This window comes from Podarcis liolepis (assembly GCF_965112155.1).
Source record: "Podarcis liolepis genome assembly, chromosome: 6".
Classification (NCBI taxonomy): Eukaryota; Metazoa; Chordata; class Lepidosauria; order Squamata; family Lacertidae; genus Podarcis; species Podarcis liolepis.
Window position 1 is genome coordinate 46,934,158 of NC_139559.1, and position 19,485 is coordinate 46,953,642.

Genomic DNA, 19,485 nt, shown 5'->3' on the forward strand with positions numbered 1-19,485 from the left:
CAGAGCGGAGCAGCCCCCGGGGAGCCTGTCTGGCTCATTGTCTTCTCCCTTTTTCCCGCCACAGGTCCCGAGCAAGCCTCGCGCCCCCCTCCGCCGCCCCCTCCTCCTTCCCCCCTCTCTTTGGCGCCTTTTCCTTCCCGCCACGTCGAGTCTCTTTCCATTCTGACGGAGAGCCGAGGCGCGGGCTGGCGGCTGCGGCGCCGATTGGCCGGCTCGGCGCCGGTGGGCGGAGCTTCGCCGCTGTTGGAGACCTGCCCGCCGGCTCTCCCCGGCTCCGCCCCAGCGCTGCTCCCTCCCACTTTACTACAGGCGGCTGAGGCCGGGGCCGTCGCGCCACACGGGAGGGAGCAGGCTGGCCCGGCACGACCCCGCCCGCAGCTCCCGCCCGTGCCTCGGAGACGCCAACCCAGCAGCAGCAGCAGCAGCTGCCTCAGAGACGCCGCCGCCGGTCCCGGCCTGCTTGGAACACGCGGACGGGGCGGGAATGTTGCTCTCCAAGATCAACTCCCTGGCCCACCTGTGCTCCGCGCCCGGAGGGGACCTGCACCCGGTCAAGCCCCTGCCAGGTCAGCCACACCGGAGGGGCAGAGGATGGATTGGGGGGGGGGGTCGGGCGGCCTGCAGGCGCCCCTCACGATCGGTCGGGGTCGTGAGGCGAAGGCGGGGCTGGGGTGGCGGCCAGGGGTTTGTTTTGTTTGGGGAGCGGCTGATGCGGAGAGATCGGGCGGGAGGGAGAGCAGCGTTGCTGAGGAGGCGCAATGGACTGACCTCCCCCCCTCTCCCCATCCCTCGTTTTCTCTCCGTAGGAAAAGAAAAGGAACCCCTGGAGAAGTTGTACCAGGTGGGCCCGCTGCTCGGCAGTGGCGGCTTCGGCTCGGTCTACTCGGGGACCCGGCTGGCGGATGGAGCTCCGGTGAGTGCTTGGCCGCGGGTGGATTGTGCCCCCATTTGCTCCCCATCGCTCTCCCAATTCGTTTTCCCCTCACCCCAATTTTCTCCAAAAAAATACCCCTTCCATTCATTCCAGCCCCCTTTCCTCCCTCCCCGCCACCCATGGCATTTCTTTCTACCGGTCCTGTTCGCTCACTCCAATTTTTTTTCCAATCTTTGTAGGTGGCGATCAAGCATGTGTCCCGCGACCGGGTTTCAGAATGGGGGGAATTGGTAAGTGTTTGGGCGGAGGAATGCCCCCGTGATGCTCGAGAGAATCTCTTTCAGCTTTCAGTGATCTGCCACAATGCAGGTCGATTGATTCTCCTATTCATGAATCCTGTTTTCTCTCTCTCCCCCCCCCCCCTCAAAAAAACCCACATTGCAGCCTGGTGGAACGAGGGTACCGATGGAGATCTTGCTCTTGAAGAAGGTTGGCTCTGGCTTTCGGGGCGTAATCCGGCTCCTGGATTGGTTTGAGAGGCCAGACAGTTTTATTTTGGTTTTGGAACGGCCTGATCCCGTGCAGGATCTCTTTGATTTCATCACGGAGCGGGGTGCTCTGCCCGAAGACTTGGCTCGCAGCTTTTTCCGTCAGGTTTTGGAGGCGGTTCGACATTGTCACAGCTGTGGGGTTCTGCACCGGGATATCAAGGACGAGAATATCCTGATTGACCTGAGCAGTGGAGAGCTCAAACTTATAGACTTTGGATCTGGAGCGCTGCTCAAGGACACAGTGTACACTGACTTTGATGGTGAGTCTTGTCAATTTCCATTCACTGCTTCGAGCCAGGGAATTTCCTCTTTGAAACACTGTGTTCCCGGGGTTTGAGTGCTTTGCAGCAATGGAACATGTTCTTCCTCTGAGCTGTAGGACTTGTTCTTCTTATGAAATACATTTTATCCTGATTGCCTATTGCCTACACAGTTTCTGTTGATAGGCGATTTAACTCCAATCAACTGCTAGACTTTGCTAATGGTTTTTTTCTTATGAGCCTGAACCTACTGTCTTATTTGTGGTGTGAAAATAGAAAGTGAAGGAACCAGGCAGTAAATATGTTGTAAATCTGAGTGGCTACTAATTCACTTGTGAGGGAGTGCAGAAGTGCAAGGCTGAATGTAAACATGTTTGCAGGCATACTGTTCAAAACCTTGAATGCTAATCAAAATCTGTAACTAAAGGAAAAATCTTAAAGTACGTGGATTTCTATCTTTCTAAAACTGATAGATGACTGAAAGGGTTTTGTAGTTTGTCCCTACGAAGAGCAGAGTACAAAAAAGCGGAGGAGGTAGTTACTAAGATCTGCTGCCTCTGCCACCTCACTAAATTAATCATTTTAAATGGAAAGTTGCTTTTCGTCATGGCATGAATGTTGTGAAATCTAATCTGGAAGAGATCTGTTTACATTCATCTCACTTTACCTTCCCTGCTAAGAAGCACAAATCAATAATTTGTTTAACAAAATGTGCATGTGGGGGAAAGGAGATTCAAGTATTGAAGATTTGAATAGAAATGCGAGCTGCTCACAGACATTGTTTCCAGAAAACAAACCAAGCCTCTAGCCGTTGCTAACGACTCTTTTCATGAGCTGTTGACTTTCAAAAAATCACGGCTGGCTTTCAGTTTGGTTTGTTTGTGTGTTTTTTTGCCTCTGGGTTCCTGAGTGGCATGAGCTGCCTTGCATTTTTTGTTTTGTTTTTAATTTAACGGTTAATGACCAGGGGTGGGTTTGCTCCTCCCTCCGTAGCCCTCTTTCTTGCACAATTACTCAAGCTTCTGGTGCCCCCTGGTGGATCATGAGGATTTTTTTTACAACCCAAAGTTTGTAAACAAGAGTCACATGTCTGGAAACCAGACTAGCAGCTCTGACCTCAGTATCCTTGCTTCCTGCCAGCAAGGAGGCGGGTGGGGGAGAGAGATCAGATACTGCAACAAAGGGTGCCAAGAGCTACTGCAGTGGTGCAAGTAAGCTGCATCTCAGCATCACCACATGCAGAACTAAAAGATAAAGCCACCCCATCATACTGTACATTCAATCTTTGTCAACATCTTAAGCAGCTTGTCTTCAGAAGTCCATGCCTGGTTTTTACTAACTGCATTGTCATAGTTGAAAACTAGTTCACTTGATGTTCCTGGTCCTTTGATCAGTGTGTCCAAGCGTTGAAAAAAATCAGCTCTGAGGTGATTTGTAGGAATTTTAAACCTCATGATGAGACCTTCCTCTTCTTTCTCTTCTAGGGACTCGTGTATATAGTCCTCCAGAATGGATTCGCTACCACAGGTACCATGGTAGATCTGCTGCCGTCTGGTCGCTTGGAGTACTGCTCTATGACATGGTCTGTGGTGATATCCCCTTTGAACATGATGAGGAGATCGTAAGAGGTCAAGTTTATTTTCGGCAAAGGATTTCTCCTGGTAAGTGTCTGCTGCTCTTATGAGATAGGGGATAACTTAGCGGACAGGGCTCATCCACTCTCTGCTTTGAGGGACAGTACTTGGAAGTATTTCTGATGATCCCCAACATCTTTTATATTAGATATTACTGCTATATGCTAAAGCATGCAAGTAGCACTTCAGCTGCTGAGGGGAGGAAACCTAGAATTTGAAATTAAGTGGTGTGTTACCATCTTAATTGCAGAAGCAAGTGTTCCCAAAACACTGTTATTGGGCTTCCAGTCAGATTTTGAATCATTCCCTTGATGTCAAACTTGAAGCCAACACACCCTGGTATGAATAGCAAAGCAAACATTAGTTAACCATTGTTTCAGCCATGTAAAACAGTCTTGTTTTATAAGCAGGTTGAGATTTTGTTGCATCATCAGTGTCCTGTTTTGTAGATTCTCCTCAGCAATGCACCTATTTCAACTTTGTCCTTTCTTTTTGCAGAGTGCCAGCATCTTATTAAGTGGTGTTTAGCTCTGAGACCTTCTGACCGGCCATCCTTTGAAGACATTCTGAACCATTCTTGGATGCAAGAAGTTCTCCTGTCTCAGGAAACAGCTGAGATCCACCTGCACAGTCTACTGCACGAGTGTAGAAAATAGCAGTGTGTCTCATCCTTTTGGGGTGCAAAACAGAATTCTGCCCTACTGATTCTGGCTGAGTGGGGATTTTTACAGGAATACCATCATCTCATTGCAGACACAGGCTGCCTGGAGACATTTCCAAGCCTGAAAAAACCATCTCTCCTGGTTGAGTGGATTTAAACTCTTTGGGTCCCGCTTTGCAAACCTCCTTGCCACTAGATGACTTGAGCAACTCCATGCGTGTTCATAACCTGCTGAATCCTAGAATATGAAACAAGTGGAGCAGACAACTAGAGCATACTCTCAATTGGGGGAATCTGGGATGGGGAAACACCGATTTGGACTGGCCCCTGTCTTCACTGTGTCACCATGTTCTGAGTGCCTTCAGTTGCAACTGAGCTGTGCTGGGGGAAAGAAAAAACTTGAGCGTTCCTTCCTTGCTGCTGCCTCAAGATTTACCTGGGTTTTGGTTTGTTCCACCTTCTAAAAGAACTGCTTGAAAAGAGGCTGTGGGTGATCCACTGGCAAACCCTAGCTCTGTGCTGTCCAATATGAACTCTGAGTTGGCTCTTGCCACCTCTCACGTGAAGGCATCCTCAAGTGCACAAACAATGCAACCCAATTAACTGTAAATTTGTACAGATCAATACAGGAACAAAGCTTGGTGTACAGAAGATTGCAGTTTATAATGTTTTTACTCCTGTTTTTTTAATTTATTTCTAGGGTTTTTTAATGGAATATCCTAACTTTAGGATCTTATTTATTTTATTTATGAATCATGTGGGTTCTTAGCCTACACTTCACCGCTACAGCTGCTGACCTGATATCCTGTCACATTGCCCCTCTCCTCCCCTTTCCCAACTTCCTTCCTCCATTGGGTTATTTTCTGCCTATTCTGCTCTGTTTGATGTCTTGCCACTGTATGGAGTAGCTGACCTGCCACTCAGCCATCTGTAAATAGTTCCAGCTGTGGCTGTTCAGCCTCCCCGAATGTTTGAGACATGTTTTCACAGGTATTGGTGGGGGGAGGGCATATGTACATAGTACTCTTCTTACTTAAAGTGGAGCGAGATACCCTGGACTTCAACATTGTCAAGCTTCTATAAGTAATTTGGTGTGTAGTCTGCTGGTTTTGTTAATAGCTAATACTGTACAGGGAATTCAGAATTGCTATTTTTTTTATACATGCAGTTTTAAATAAAAATGAAAACTTGATTTTAATTGGATGTCTGGCTCTTCAATGGGCAGTACTAGACTTTGGATGCGCAGTTTGTTTCATATTCACACTGTTACTGCAAAATGTTTAACTCAAATTTTTTGTAGCCCTATTTCCGGCTAGAAAATGTCAGCAGAAAAAAGCCACAGAAGGTTGCATTAACCTGCAAATGCTGGGTTAATGGTGCCAATAAACTACTTTGGGTATGGATGTTTCAGTTATATTGCAACATAACTTCTCCAACCTAGAATGTGGATTCTAGTCTTGGGAGAAGGTGGGGGTAGTTAATGAGTGAGAAGAGAAAGTTGGGGAATGCCTTGCCTATTTAACCCTATATTTTCCTCACTTTCCCATATCTGACTATTTCTGCTCTGCCACTACAATGGCCAAACCCATTGGACTGTCCCATTTTTGTTACTGCATGCGTGACTGGAGTTTTTCACATGGGTTATGCGTTAGTTACACCAGCAGTTGGTGTACTATTTAAGTTGCAACCTTAACTCCATTTCGGCTTAGTGAAGTCCCCTGATTTCCAGGGGCCTTACTCCAAGGCAAATATTCACAGGCTTATATCCTGAAGGGGGCTTCTGTACCACAGTTACCATTTGTTTTGTGAAGAGGCAAAGCTCATTAAAAAAAAAGCGTGCAGTCTTTTGCTCTCCAAAATATTGATAGTTTTAGCTGCAATTCTTTTTAATACATTGACTGCAGGAGGTGCAGATACAGGTTCAAATACAGATACTGAGCTTCCAGTGCTTCCTAATTCTCTTGTGAACACCAAATTGGTTTTCACCAAATCTTACAGTAGGGTAAATGGCCTTTATATACCATATTTCTTCGGAGGCAAACTTTGCAAAATGCAAAGTTATTTGTGGGCTTTTAAAAAATTCAATTAAATACTTACTGAGAAGTTGCCTTCTGAATAAGAGGGGGTTTTAACCCTCTCCTGGTGCCATTTTTCCAAAAGGATGAGCTTGCAGTTTCAGTGGGACAATTTTGGGAAAATGGCACAGGGGAAAAGGGCTACTTACACATAATACCATGGCTCTGAAATAAGCTGCAATCCACTGCAGTTATGCAGTATTCCACTTCTTAAAATGTCAGAAGATCTGATCATAGAAATCTCACATACCATGTAGGGTGGCCCTTAAATTAGTTCAGCTATCAACACCAGCCTGCTTGCCTTCAAACATTTGCCTCCTAAATGCAATTCGTGGAAGCAGGTCCTATGAATTTCAATTAAATTTGCGCTTATGTGTGCCCACCCTTATTCCCGTAAGGGTTGGTTGACTGTTACTTATTCTTAGAAAAACTTCCCACAACGGAGACAAAGTGACCAGAAAGTCAAGCTGCACAGAGGCTGATCCAATGATAGAAACAAGCCACAGTAGGAAGTTGCTATCTTCCCCCACCCTTTGCTATGTCAGTAAGGGAAATGACATGAGTCTCCTCACTCAGCAAGGATCCCATGGAAAATGAAATATGAAAATTACAGCACATTGGGCCCTGCACTGCTTATGTAAGTAAGTACATACACATTATTTTCAAAAGCTGAGGCCCATAGAAGAGCATGGAAGAAAGCAGGAGGTTTGAAGTGGATTTAACTTTGTGGGTGGTGAACTATGAAACCTTATTTGACAAGTCAATATACACTTGTGGGAGCAGCACAAAACATGACATTTGGCTCAAAACTTTGCCACAGGTTTTAGGGGGGAAACCAGATTTGGGAGTTTGTAGTTAACTGAGCTTGTTCAACAAATGGTTGTGGCAGAATTTTGTTGCCAGTTCACTGAAACTCGGGGTCAAATGTCACATAGGAAATGACCACCACACACTTAATTCTCCATCTTTCGTAAGGTCTGGGATCTTTGGTGCTGTGACCTGACAGCATTCAGCACATCCTGTCTCCCAGCCACAGACAGCAATGTGGTTGCAGTGTGTGTATGTGTGTAGATGTCAGGGAAACACAGGACCGTGACACAACCTGAATGTTAAAGTCGGGGAAAGTAGACATGCAGTATCTGCCGTCAGCCACCATCATGCAGTTAATGTACCGCCATATTTGGCTTAGTGAACATAAGAATCCTACGAGCCACCAGCCACCTTCCATACACCCAACCTGCACTCTGGGTTGCAGAATGCTCATTGTTTTTTAGTCAGAATTGTCTATCACAAGCACAAATCACAAGTTTGCATGGAAACAAAATAAAAAAATTCCTTCCAGTGGCACCTTAAGAGACCAGCTAAGTTTGTTATAGGTATGAGCTTTCATGTACCACTAACAAACTTTGTTGGTCTCTAAGTTGTTACTGGAAGGAATTTTTTAAATTTTGTTTCGACTACGGCAGACCAACATGGCTACCTACCTGTAACTAAGTTTGCATGGGTTTGTTCACTTATGGAGGTAGGCATACAACACTATAACTATGATGGCATGGACAACCCTGTTGCTATGATTATCAAGCACACCAGAAAATATGGTGTATGAACTAACCCTGGGGCAGTTGGCCTAAAGTACGAAAGGTTTCCACAACACAAACACTTGACTGACTTACTCATCTTGTCTTCATGTGGGCATTCACAGAAACTTCCCAAAATTGTAGTCTTTGCGCTCCAGACTGCAGTGCCTCTATTGCTGTTTACTACCTTCAAATATCTTAAGGGCTGTCACATGGAAGAGGGAACATGCTTGTTTTCTCCTGCTCTGGAGGACAGGACTCAAACCAATGGCTTCAAGTTACAAGAAAGGAGATTCCGACTAAACATTTGGAAAAACTTTCTGACAGTAGGGGCTGTTTGGCAGTGGAACAGACTCCCACGAGAGGTGGTGGTCTCTCCTTGCTTGGAGGTTTTTAAGCAGAGGTTGGATAGCCATTTGTCATTGATGCTTTAGCTGAGATTCCTGCATCACAGGGGGTTGGACTAGATGACCCTTGGGTCTCTTCCAACTCTAAGCTTCAATGTTTCTATTCTACTTTCTGTGTTGGAGAGAAAAGCTTTGAATAATAATCTGAAGGAGACTTTAACAGGCAGTTATAAGCAGGACTAAGGAGGGGAATTGTCCTCTCATTCTTTCTCCATGTATGGCAATCAAGGACCAATGACCATTGCGTTTGCATAGGATGACACAATGAACTTGGTTTCTAATTACTTATATGTAGTTCACATCCATATTCAATTCAAATTCAGATTATTTTTGTATCTCTGAATTGAATGAACAAGTTGGAATAAAGCAGCACCCTTTAACACGGCATATAGAACCTTAGCACTGCTTGCATTTTCTCCCTGGGCATCATTGCATGTGTGTATTAGTTCTAACAACGCATTTTGATGTGGCAGAAGCAACACTTCCTAAACTGCCCCACTGTCAAATCTAAAAATATGGCTGCTTGCTAGTGTGTGACTTTTAATCATTGGGGGGGGGGGAGAGAATTATGCTCATCCAAAGGCTGGGACATCTCTTCACTGGTCCAGATAGATGATTCCTGACTCACCTTGTAGCAGTGGGGTGGCTAAGGCAGATGTTGATAGGATGGGATGCTAAAGCCCCTCTCCAACTCTTGAGTGTTCCTGCCCCTCTTATAAGACTCATGGAGAAATAGCCCCTCTCAGCAAGCATACTGCCAAACACCACCAGATGCAACTGCTATCGCTATGAGATGAATGCACTTTTTGTTGACAAGCATGTACAGGAAATAGAAGCACCAACATTAGCACCATGCAAGGTGTTTGCTTACTGTTACATAGCAACTGGTGTTAGGAGTCCTGACATTCCCAAGGTGTTTTGTGAGACATACTCCCATATGTATCATTTTGCTAAGGGCAGGTACCTCATGAAAGGATGTTTGATCTCACAGAGTAAGGGAGGGCCTATGTTCAAAGAAATGCAGTATCTCCTGCTTTGCTTGGGATATTCTTTCAGCAGGGAAGAAATGCATGAGCCCAACACCGACTCCTACTCCTCCCCAGATCTGTGTCATTTGAACACTGTTGTGTATCATTTGAACAGGCAAAGAGTTATCTGCAACTCTATACAACAACTAACTCAACTTATTTTCTCAATGAATTGGGAATGGAGAGTGTTACCCTTTCCCGTCTTTGCTAGTAATCAATCTAGGATGATCAGTGCTGGCTTTATAGAAGAGTGGCAGCTGTATATCCATTAAACAAACAAAATTTAAAGAGGACAGGGTCTTAAAATGCATTTCAAACAAGAAAAATAAGTGCTGTATGAGTACTGGGGTCCCACAAGGGCATGAAACAATATATGAAAATTAATTGCAGGTAATGTTTCCAAAACTACATTTCTCATCAGTCAGCACAGCAACGAGCCTACTATTCTCAAAGCAGCTTCCCAAATAGGCAGTGTGTCAAATTATATGTGAGAGTTGCATGATTGGACCACCTAATTCTTTAAAAAAAAAAAAATAAATAAATGTAAATGCTGCTGTGGCTTGCTTGTCAGCTTGAAATAAGCCACAGCGCTGGGGGAGGTGATGTCTAACCCTGTGTCATTTTCCTGATCAAATTCCCTCCTCTGTTGCTATTTCCACTTTCCATAGCTGCTTTTAAAACAAAACAAAACGAAACGAAACGAAAACTAGACCCATTTTAACTTTTTACATGGAAACAGCACCATCTGCTGGCTTGTTATGGAAGCATAATGTAACCAACTTTGGTGCTGTGTGGTGTTTCGCATTATATAGGAAACTTCATAGACAACCATTATAGAGTTACCTTGTGAAGAGAATGCTAGAGACTTGTGTTTTTATGTATCTGTTTGCTACAAATTTGTAGGCTGAGCTGGAGTTGGTGGGTGGGAGCAGGCTAGTACCCAGACAGACACAGTTTTAAAACCATCACCCCACAATGCAAACAGCATGCATGCATTTGAATTCCTTCATGTTTCTTCTTGCCAGCCAGCTGCAGAAAACTACTATTCAGTCTCTAATATTCCCTTCTTGAGCAAGGTGGCTGACAGGGTGGCCACTGACAGGTGCAGTTATGCTTGGACGAAGCAATTATCTAGATTCATTTCAATCTGGCTTCAGCCTCCTTTTACCACTAAAACACCCGGTTCCCCCGACTAATGACAGAATATCAGGAGACAATTGGGACCATAGCCTTGTTGGTTCTCCTCAGTCTCTCAAGACTTTTGACACCATTGACCATGGTCTCCTTCTGAACCCAGGGGGATGGAAGTTGCAGGCATTGTATTACAGTGGTTTAACCCCTACCTGCAGAGTCATGACCAGAAAGTAGTACTAGGGGGGTCCTACAAGGTCCATTTTATGTCCTATGCTATCAGACACCTATCTGAAACATCATCATCATCATTTTATTTGTATGCCGCCTTTCCATAGTTGAAACTATGATCAAGGCGGCTTACAACATGACAAGATTTACACAATTAGAAACATAACAGAAGTCATAAACAATAAATAAAACACATCAAAAAGTACACAACCAAATGGAAACAATTTCCACATAAATGGTAAGATCTAAAACAAAAGATACAACAATAATATCAATAACAGCAACAGCTCTCTCAACCCCCTGTAAACAATACTCCAGCCCAAGAATCTGTTCAACGGCTTCAGCTTTTGTAGTTGGAGTCAGTCAGCACTCCACTCTCCCAGGCCAGATGGGAAAGGGCCAGCAAGGCAGGGTGCAGGTCTTCCAGTTGAGAGCTGTGTTGTCTAGGCATTTGTAGTACGGTGCCATCAGTGTGCAAATGACAGTTGTACCTCTCTGTCTTGTTTTGATGTAAAGGAACCTTCCACAACCTGATCATTGGCTGTGCTTGATGGGGCTAAGGCGAGTTGTAGTGCCTCTGGCCTTTGTATAGTGGGCAACATTCAAGTCATGCGCAATTCAGAGGTTTCTATACCCACTTCTCTCCATCCAGGTAAGTAAGAAGCATTACTGCAGTTCGAGGACACATTCCAGCCAGGTGAGAACACACAAGGAGTTAATGGAGTAGGGCCAGTGAGGAGTGGGGCCTGGGAAGGGATGTGAGGTAGGCATTGCCAGGGAAGGTGTGTGTGTGTGTGTGTGTGTGTGTGTGTGTGTGAATGCTATATCCTTCCTCTTCCTGCCACTTTCTCCCTGAACTCTCCCTAGGCTGACTTTTCTGCCTCACCAGGATTCTTTTCAATCTTGGGACCAGCTAAAATCAAGCCAGCTACTGGGGAAGAGTTGTGAGTGGTTAAGCACTACCAACTGCTTTCCTCCTGCAAAGTCCCCATCTCTGCATTTGTATTACCGTATTTTTCGCCCTATAGGATGCACCGGCCCATAGGACGCACCTAGTTTTTTTTGGGGGGGAATAGAGGGGAAAAAATATATTCCCCCCCCCAGCCGCGGATATCTGCCCGAAGCACGGGGCGCTCTGCTTCAGCGCACCTCGCGGTCCATGCAGCAGGCTGCGGATGTCTGCCCAAAGCACGGGGCGCTCTGCTTCAGCGCGCCCCGCGCAGCATGCTGCTATCCACAGCCTAGGGAGCCCTGCGGGAACTAGGCTCCCTAGGCTGCGGATGTCTGCCCGAAGCACGAGGCACTCTGCTTCGGCATGCCCCGTGCTCCGGGCAAGCAGCCTGGGGAGCCCTGCGGGAACTCCCCCAAGTCATAGGCTTGCTGATAGCTTCCTGAAGCCTGGAGAGCGAGAGGGGTCGGTGCACACACTTCAGCGAAAGCCTGCATTCACCCCATAGGACGCACACAGATTTCCCCTTCAATTTTGGAGGGGAAAAAGTGTGTCCTATAGGGCGAAAAATACGGTATTTAGTAACCTTGAGGCAGTGTGTCATTCTGGCCAAAGAAAGGGAGCAAACACTACTTTAAAAATAATAATCCAGCAATAAATAATCTTCACTGTGACATTTCACATCCAAGCACATATGTTGTTAGAGACACCAGCTTTTTCCACGGAATTTCATGATCCCAGTTTTCCACAGCCATATCATTGTGATTATATGAGTTAGAAAGGAAACTATTGCCTTGCCCAAATATTCTGATGATACAGTTCACATGTCTTCATAACTCAATCAGGCAAAACAAGATTGTGTGTATGTGGAGGGGGGGGGGAATAATCCAAAATACAATGGAGAGGAAATATATGTTTATTAAGGACATCAGGTCAATCCAATAAGGTAATAAGAATTTAAAAAAAAACAAAACAAAAGTCAAACCACATGCAGCACCACTTAGAATGCATGAATTTATACACCAGATTTGCAACTCTGGCAAGACAAACCCATGTTTTGCGGCCCTGCTGAGTGTTTGACAATCCCTCTGTTCTTGCAGTTCCAGGTAGGCAACAATAACCAGAGGCTTTTAAAGCTCCCAGTGGCCAGCAATACAAGGTTGATGAACTGTACTCATCTTGCTATGTCCCAAGCATTGCAAGCCTGCTAGTTTGCACAAATTACCTGACAACTCTTATTGAACTCTCCTAGCATTGATACCCAGCCTAAACTTGGGAGGCTCTGACACACGTCTTGATATCCGCCTTGTCTTCAGTGACATCCTCCCTGTGCTTCTGCCTTCAACAATCATCAGAAGATATGTTATGATAAAGAGAAGCCAAAAGCAGTCGGTGGGGATTCTGGTGGCCAGTCCAAACCATTCCAAGTCACTTATTGAATAAAGAGCTGCCCTTGCTGTTAGAACTACGAGGACAATGTTGGCTAGATCATAGAAGATGATCCAAACAATGTAGATAAACAATCCTACAGTGTCTCGCCTCTGGATGGATAAGAGGAAGTAGAAACATATAGGATAAGTTATAACAGCCAAGCCAATTGCAGTGTAATAGTAATATGGGATGACCCACATCACTCCAATTGAATAATTTTCTTCCTGATGCAGTTGTATCAGAGCTAGGGAGCGATTTAGGTGGCCAGCCTCAAAGATCAGGTACATATTGGTTGTCAGAATCATGTAGACACCAGCTAGAAGAGATCCTGCTTTTGGAGCTACACCACAGATACCACCTGCAAACAGGATGATCATCTTCTCACTTCCAAAAAACCCCTGAAAGGCAAGTAAAACTGAATTAGTAGTGCAGGATATGGAAAATGTTTCCAGAATTCTCTGAGAAAGCTTAAAGATATGTTCAAACTAGAGATGAATACAAAACATCAGAGTAGGAGAGAATGCAAATATATTGATGCACACCTAGGTTGCTTCCAGACTGTCCTGTCTTGTGGGCGGGATTCAGTTGTTTACCAGAAATACATGTTACACAATTTAAGTACATTATGCACTCTTTGTCAACAAATCCACTTACACACTCACCCCTTTTGCTGTAAGGAAAGTGATGGGAACATGTAGGATAACAGCAGTTGCTTAACACAATGTTGTATAACCTTCCAGCAAAGAAATCAGAATGAATGCGCAACAAACAGTGGATGATTTATATCTACCTCACAAAAATTGTGCAAACAAATCAGGATGAAGGCTCAGAAAGCAGGTCACATGAAGGTGACCTTGGATGCACAAGCAACAGCAACATATGAAATTGCATGTTTGCAGCATGACTTCAAGAATCCAAAAGAGTGCATAGATATCTGCAGAGGCAGAACCATCCCACCAAGTGTTATGTAGCACCTCTAAAAATATCCAGGTATTGCTATGATAGCCTGCAACTCAGAAATAAGTTTGGCCTGGAGAGGTCTTCCTTACAGAAAGTCAGGCTCACATATTCCAGACCAGCCCAGTTGTAACAGCGCCTCTAAAATGTATTGTTTCTTTTCAGTGTAAATCTCTGCCATTCTTTCCTTATCATTTGTAAATCAGAAGTAAGTAAAAGACCAAATCAAACTAAGGTATTGGCACCCAGCTATCAAACCTCCCACTCTCTCCTTAAATTAGGAAGCAATAAATTTCAATAGTCTGAGGCTTTTGCTTGAAAAGTCCAAAAGATATGTCAAGCTCCATCTCACCAGAGCAGAGGAATAAGATGCATTTCTTGAAATCATTTTGCAAACTTTTTTAAAACAAGCTCTTCCTGGCTGACGTAATTTCTTATTTTTAACACCCATTCACAGTGTTAGAAATTGAGATATGAAAGCTAGGAGCTAAATGGTACCTTAAACCTAGATTATGGGCACAACAATAGAATGTCTAGGTGCACTTTTTTATAACAAGAATACAAAGCCGAAAATGAATGAACAGCAGCTAAAATATTATGCTCATTTTTCATGTGGTCTAGTCCTTCCCCTGCCCACCCGCCCCCTAATATTCTTAAGAGCGTCTCTTCTCCAGTCTTCAGAGAGTAGCTAGAAGTGGGGAGGCAGAAAAAGGTCGTCCTTTCCTTCTTCTCTGAAGTTTTAATCTGAAATCTCAAACAAAAACTGCACCCAGAGCTCAGAAACTGATCACACTAATGAAATTCACTGTTGCAAAATGGTAAAATGGCCTAGAACAATGGGAGTTTCAAACACTGCCCATTCACTATCAGAAAAAGAGAATTTGTTTCTATGCTAATTTTTGAGACTAACTCAGGCATAACTGGTGATGCTTTTCACTTTACTAGCTAGGAATCCTTCGGGTACTAAAGGGATCTCACCTCATTGTCAAGGAATTTTCTGATGGATTCCCCCAACCCACCCACTTTTCCTTCCCCCTATCCCCTTTGTTGCTGAAAGGTACTCTTGCTTTCAACACACTGAACCTCAGGCTCACAAAATTAGGAAAGGCGTTAAACTTTAGAAAGAAAACCCATCAGCTGTCCAACACCTCCCTCCCCTTCTACCTTACACTTTGAAAACCAATCAGATTCCTCTTTCTTGGGGATACCAGTCTCTCATTTTCCCCTTTGTCACGCTAATTTCTTCCTCCCTAATTTTCTCACCCCAAAAGCTCAGATCTCCCTATGCTCAGTAATCTTAGCCACTGTCCCAAAGCCTTCCATTTTTCTTCTGATTTTCACCTAAAACTCCCCCAAAGCCCTTCCCAATCATTCCTCTGACCCCCCTTCTCTCCTGCAAAGAAACAGCTCAAGCCAGCTCCCACCCCCACATTCTAGTACAACCTTAACCTCTTCAGCCAACAACCCCCCCCAACTCTCTTTCCCTGACCACATCATAGTTTTCCTATGTGCTCCTAGGAATACTTCTAAGAATAACTCTTGCATGGTTTTAACTTTCCCAAGCCTCATTCTATTCTTGGTGTGCTGTTTATTGATTTTGTTTAATATGTTTAGTAAATGTGCTGATTCCTTTCTGAGGCAATCAGCTAATTCCCTTTTGATATAATAAAACTGACTTTTGATTTATCTCTGTTGCCTGTATTAACTCCTGTGCTACCAAACTCTGGAGTATATCCAGGTCACAATCTCAAAAGATTCCTGGAAGTGTAAGGTTTAATTTTCCTGTTTCTTCTGTGTGATTTTTAATTCTCTTCTCTATTTCTGTAAATCTAGGTTCTAATGGTTTTACTGAATTTGACAGACTTACTGTTTTATTGATAATCTCCTTGTCTCTTTCCTTCAATGAATTTGTTACAAAGTATTCTACAGCAATCCATTTTCCTCTATAGTTTTTAAAATAGTTTTGTGCTTTTTAAAATAATCACCTTCAAATTCTTTAGTAAAAAAATGTTTTAATTGTTCTAGTACTGAGCATGCCACCTTCTCTATTTTAAAATCTGTTTTACCCATTTTGAAAGCCTGTATTTCCCCCAGTCTTAAAATGTGCTTCCATCTCATTTGTACATTTTCTGCTTGCTTTTCCAGCACAATTGATTATAATATCCAGAAAAGTAACTAATGCAAGCTTGCTGATATCATTTAGTTATCAGCAAAGAATGTTGAACCCAATAAAAGTTAGAAAGGGAGAAGAAAAAAGGTAAGGGGGGGGGAGAAATCACTAAGAAATTCATTAGTCAAATAGGAATTAATTATTAATTATTTAAGCAATTTCATTACTATAGTGTTCTTGACAGACTGAAATCTTACTGTTTCTAAGAAGAAGTTCTAGCAGAAAAATAAAAAGGGGACAAGCACAAGGAATACAGCTGAAGAAATGAAAAGGTGCCAGACACTGTGATAGGTTTCTATTGACCTCTGGTGGTGACTGATGCTCTCTTTAGTTCAATTCATTGAACCTTATTTTCTAAATGGTTGGTTATGTGTTACTGCCTCAGTGCTATTATTATTATTATTAGTCCTTAAAAATAGTGTTGCAGTTGCACAGAACAGCTATCAATCACTCAGTGGTGCAGCTAGGACTGTGTCTCAAGGCTGAGGTTCAGTGCCCTGCAGTCCGGCCCAGCCCCACTGTGCCCAGTGGCAGATTGCTAGTGTGGTGACAGACAGGCCTTGTATAATCATCCTTTATTTTTCATTTTTAAAAGGACATTTTATGGCCACAGGATAGGCCGGTGGCCATGTACATGTTTTGAGGTTAATGGGAGATACAGTTCAAAACATTTGAATGGCTTGTGGTTGCAAAGCATAGAATAGCAGCATTGATGGGGAAGAAGATAAATGCTAAAAATGTGTTTCCCAATTGAAGTAATACACATGACTGAATTGTGGCAATGTGGTCACCACTTCCCTCTCTGACAAGCAGTAGAAGTGCACTGGATGAAGAGCACAAGGGAGCAGCCTTGGTATGTTCTGTACTTGCTCTGTACTTGCACTTGTATTGATGTTAACTGCTGCCAAAGGTAAATCATACTGCACATTTCTTCTCACCATTTTGAATCTGTTCACTTGATCTCTTGTGACCCCAGTTGTTTATCTCTTCCAAGGATTACTGCTGCATCAGAAAACAATGCCACTTATAGCAAGCTTCCTGTGAAGAAACATTAGAGGAGTAATACACTTGGAATATCCGTATGCTGATACCTTATCTGTCCCAGTGGATAGATAGCTGCCTCCCCCCTCAAGTAAATAAATACAAATACTTAACTAAAAATAGAAATTGTAGAAAGATTTTGACAGATTTTTTGGAGCACTTGGGGGCAAAAGGAAGTAATTTAAAACAACTTATCGTTGTGACATTTCATTCCGAATCTGCTAGACAGAGCCAGGCAGATGACAGGTGGATGTTCTGCCACACGCCAACATAAATCCTGACTGTGCCCACAACATTAAAGGAACGAACATGCCAAAGTTAAATAAGTTCTTGCATTCTCTCTCTCTCTATTGAATAAGCCGGACTCATTTTGATCTGATGGGTGTTCTGTTCGCACCAATGTGCAGTTTAAAATCTATCCTTGTGAAGAACAGCATACCTACATTAAAAGGGAGGGCAATCTGAGGGCTTCTGAGGAGTTTCAGGTAGGAGCTGAAGGTGACTTTGCTGAAGAAAGCACATAAAAGTAGCGCCTCTGCAAAAATTGTCCTCTTTTTAATGGAAGATTCGAACCATCAGTCTCCCAATAATTAATGAATTTTTTAAAAAGTCTGCCTAGATATGAAAGTGTTGTTTATTATTTTCCTCCCTGAGAGAGGGGGCAGCCCCCAGCCTGCCTTGGTTTCCCTCACTGGCTTTCCGCTCCCGCTTCTCCGCGAGGACGGCCACTTTTGACAGTTAAACCGCCTCCCGCTTCGACCAAACTGCACGTGGCTCCCCCCGCCCCCTCGCCGCAGCCTTCCTCCTCCCCCGCCCCCTCCTCTGTGCATCACTAGGTGAATCGCCCCGCCTCTCGCGCGTTGCGCGCGGCTCCTGGTCCCGCCCTCCCTTCGGCGGCGCCCCCCCACCTCGCTTATGCTTCACGTTGCTTTAGGAATCTGACTCAGGATTGGCCAGCTAGGGGGACTCTGGCTCAGGCAACCAATGGCTGGGCTGCGCCCGCCCGACTCCAAGATGTCGGCGCTGAGGCCTGGCAACGGGGCTCCCGGAGGGAGGCGGTGAAGCGGCCTCGGCCGGAGGCTTTGGGCCCCACCGCTCCGGCTCGTCCCCTCCCTCCCGGAGCCGGCGGGGTGCTCCGCCTTCTGCCCCCCCCCAGCCATGGCCGCGGAAAGCAGCAAGCAGTTCTGGAAGCGGAGCGCGAAGCTGCCGGGCAGGTGAGCGGCCGCATGAGGCTCGGTCTCCGGGGTGGGCGCCCACCAAGCAGCCGTGCCCCGGGAAGGCGGGAGCCGGTTGGCGGCGCCGGTTCCAGCGGGTGCTTCCCCGCCGCCATTCATCGCAGGGAGTTGCTTCGTGGGGGCTCGCGGCTCTCGTCTTGAAGCCGGTTAGCAGCCTCCCCGCATCTAGAGGGAGCAGGGCAATTGGGAAGAGGACCTCTGTGGGTCCCCCGATGCCCGTGAGGTGAAGCTCGGGATTGCGGTCGCGCCACGATTGCTCTCCGCTGCAGCGCCGGCTGGCCCGGTTAGTCAGCAGCAGCTGCAGTCAGAAGCCCATCGCCAGTCGGAGAGGCGAGGCTGGCGATCGCGGGGCAAATGGGCTTTGCTAGGCTCCCATCTTCCTAAACCCGCCGTGGGGAACGACGAGACTCGCCGGTGCCTCCGTCCTCCCTTGTCCCGGGGCCGTTTGTATTTCGGAGCCAGCCAGGTTGCTCAGCGGACAGGTGCATTGGGTTGCTACTTTGCCCAGGAGCAGAAGTCACTTCCTCATTTGCATAGGTTAATCGGCGTGGGTCCGTATGGGCTTCCTTATCGTGCTGGCGCTTAAACGCTCTGATAGGAGTGAACTTCTAAACCGGGTGGCGAAGAGAATCAACCAGGCTTTAAAAAGCAAACACCAACTAATTACGCCTATTGCAACTCGGCAACTGAGAATCTTTGCTTTGTTATACCAAGAAAACTCTCTGGAGAACTTCAGGACACACAAGGCTGGCTTTCTAAATATGAAAGCAGAAGTCCTACTTCATATTCCGGAGACGATTTCTCCTTAATGTGCCCACCCCCAAAGCTGGTGAACAGGGAGTTTGCAGTGCTTAAATTACAAAGGGGTGATGTGGAGCGTGGTGGGATACTTCCCATATTTATTGCTTTTAGCATTGTTTGGGGATGTGTGTGATTTGCCTAAAATGGATGAAGTTAGAGGTAAGGTGTGTGGATTTTATAAAAGCCCCCCCCCCCCAATTTCTTCCATAGTTTAAACCATGGTGGTGTGTGCATCCTTTTGATAAGTTATAGCCATCACTGATAGACTTATCTCCAGTATCCGAGGGACCATGCGTCATATTCTACTTGTTTTGGAAGACAAATGCTAGAGTATCTTTGCCCTCTTGTCCTGTGAGAGCCAGTGTGGTGTAGTGGTTAAGAGTGATAGACTCGTAATCTGGGGAACCAGGTTCGTGTCTCCACTCCTCCACATGCAGCTGCTGGGTGACCTTGAGCCAGTCACACTTCTTTG

The 19,485-nt window shown here is 45.2% G+C and overlaps 3 protein-coding genes across 7 annotated transcripts in view; 2 read left to right on the forward strand and 1 right to left on the reverse strand.

Annotated features, from left to right (window-relative positions):
• Nucleotides 1-278: 278 nt before the first annotated feature.
• PIM1 (Pim-1 proto-oncogene, serine/threonine kinase) lies at nt 279-5,178 on the forward strand. The gene is made up of 6 exons (XM_083509779.1): nt 279-566; nt 807-913; nt 1,114-1,164; nt 1,319-1,685; nt 3,170-3,346; nt 3,818-5,178. The coding sequence occupies exons 1-6, from the start codon at nt 485-487 to the stop codon at nt 3,973-3,975; spliced, it is 942 nt and encodes a 313-aa protein (XP_083365905.1). The 5' UTR covers nt 279-484; the 3' UTR covers nt 3,976-5,178.
• A 7,098-nt stretch (nt 5,179-12,276) lies between these two features.
• TMEM217 (transmembrane protein 217) lies at nt 12,277-17,759 on the reverse strand. Of its 5 annotated transcripts, none has more exons than XM_083509910.1 (3): nt 17,421-17,759; nt 16,875-16,974; nt 12,277-13,207 (listed from the first exon to the last, which is right to left on the reverse strand). In XM_083509910.1, the coding sequence occupies exons 2-3, from the start codon at nt 16,875-16,877 to the stop codon at nt 12,614-12,616; spliced, it is 597 nt and encodes a 198-aa protein (XP_083366036.1). In that variant the 5' UTR covers nt 16,878-16,974; nt 17,421-17,759; the 3' UTR covers nt 12,277-12,613. The 5 variants fall into 5 exon arrangements, with proteins under 5 accessions (XP_083366036.1, XP_083366037.1, XP_083366040.1 ...); XM_083509911.1 differs by lacking the exon at nt 17,421-17,759 and adding an exon at nt 17,092-17,398; XM_083509914.1 differs by lacking the exon at nt 16,875-16,974.
• Nucleotides 17,760-17,893: 134 nt separating this feature from the next.
• Nucleotides 17,894-19,485, forward strand: part of TBC1D22B (TBC1 domain family member 22B) — a 38,206-nt gene continuing 36,614 nt past the window's right edge. The window contains exon 1 of the mRNA XM_083509396.1: nt 17,894-18,191. Coding sequence (XP_083365522.1) covers nt 18,136-18,191 — 56 coding nt within the window. The 5' untranslated portion in view covers nt 17,894-18,135. The remainder of the gene's footprint in view (nt 18,192-19,485) is intronic.